Source organism: Sinocyclocheilus rhinocerous, unplaced genomic scaffold (genome assembly GCF_001515625.1).
Source record: "Sinocyclocheilus rhinocerous isolate Xijiao unplaced genomic scaffold, SAMN03320098_v1.1 C35711822, whole genome shotgun sequence".
Classification (NCBI taxonomy): Eukaryota; Metazoa; Chordata; class Actinopteri; order Cypriniformes; family Cyprinidae; genus Sinocyclocheilus; species Sinocyclocheilus rhinocerous.
This window is the reverse complement of record NW_015760879.1, coordinates 1-594: the sequence shown is the minus strand read 5'-3', so window position 1 is coordinate 594 and position 594 is coordinate 1. Positions and strand designations below refer to the sequence as shown.

The window sequence follows — 594 nt, the reverse complement described above, 5'->3', positions numbered from 1 at the left end:
TTACACACTATTTTCCTATTTAATATTGTAAAGCTGCTTTGACACTCTATGTATTGTTATAAGCGCTATATAAATAAAGGTGACTTGACTTGAAGATCAGAGGAATCTGTCAACTCAAATCTGCAGACTAAGTGACTTTCATAATCTATCATAGGCTGTAAATCATGGGTAATCTGTGTAGATGTGTGGTGTATGGATTGTGAACTGTGTGTGTCTCACCTCATGCCAGCAGCGGTACATGATGTTGTAGATGTGCGCAGATGCCCGGTGTGGCCTGTAGAGACGGCCGCCCTGCGTCACCTTCTCCACCACCTCCAGATTGGAGCAGTTCTCAAACGGTGTCTTTCCCTCCGAGAAAACCTCCCACATCAGCACGCCTGTTCACACAAACACACATGCATCAGCACACACCCATAACACACACACATGAGCCCTGACCTCTGACCTCCGGTCCTCACCAAATGACCAGACGTCTGACTTGTTGCTGAACTTGTTGAAGTGAAGAACTTCAGGTGGAGACCATTTGACGGGGAACCTGGAGCCCATGGAGCTGGTGTACTGATTGTCCAGAACGTACCTGCGGGAACAGACACC

The 594-nt window shown here is 47.5% G+C and overlaps 1 protein-coding gene across 1 annotated transcript; it reads right to left on the bottom strand.

The window, feature by feature from the left end:
* Positions 1–219: 219 nt before the first annotated feature.
* Positions 220–570, bottom strand: LOC107735055 (tyrosine-protein kinase TXK-like; the record flags this gene model as incomplete). The annotated part of the gene is made up of 2 exons (XM_016546870.1): positions 459–570; positions 220–377 (listed from the first exon to the last, which is right to left on the bottom strand). Coding segments are annotated over exons 1-2 (246 nt in total), but the record flags the coding sequence as incomplete, so codon positions are not given.
* Positions 571–594: the final 24 nt, after the last annotated feature.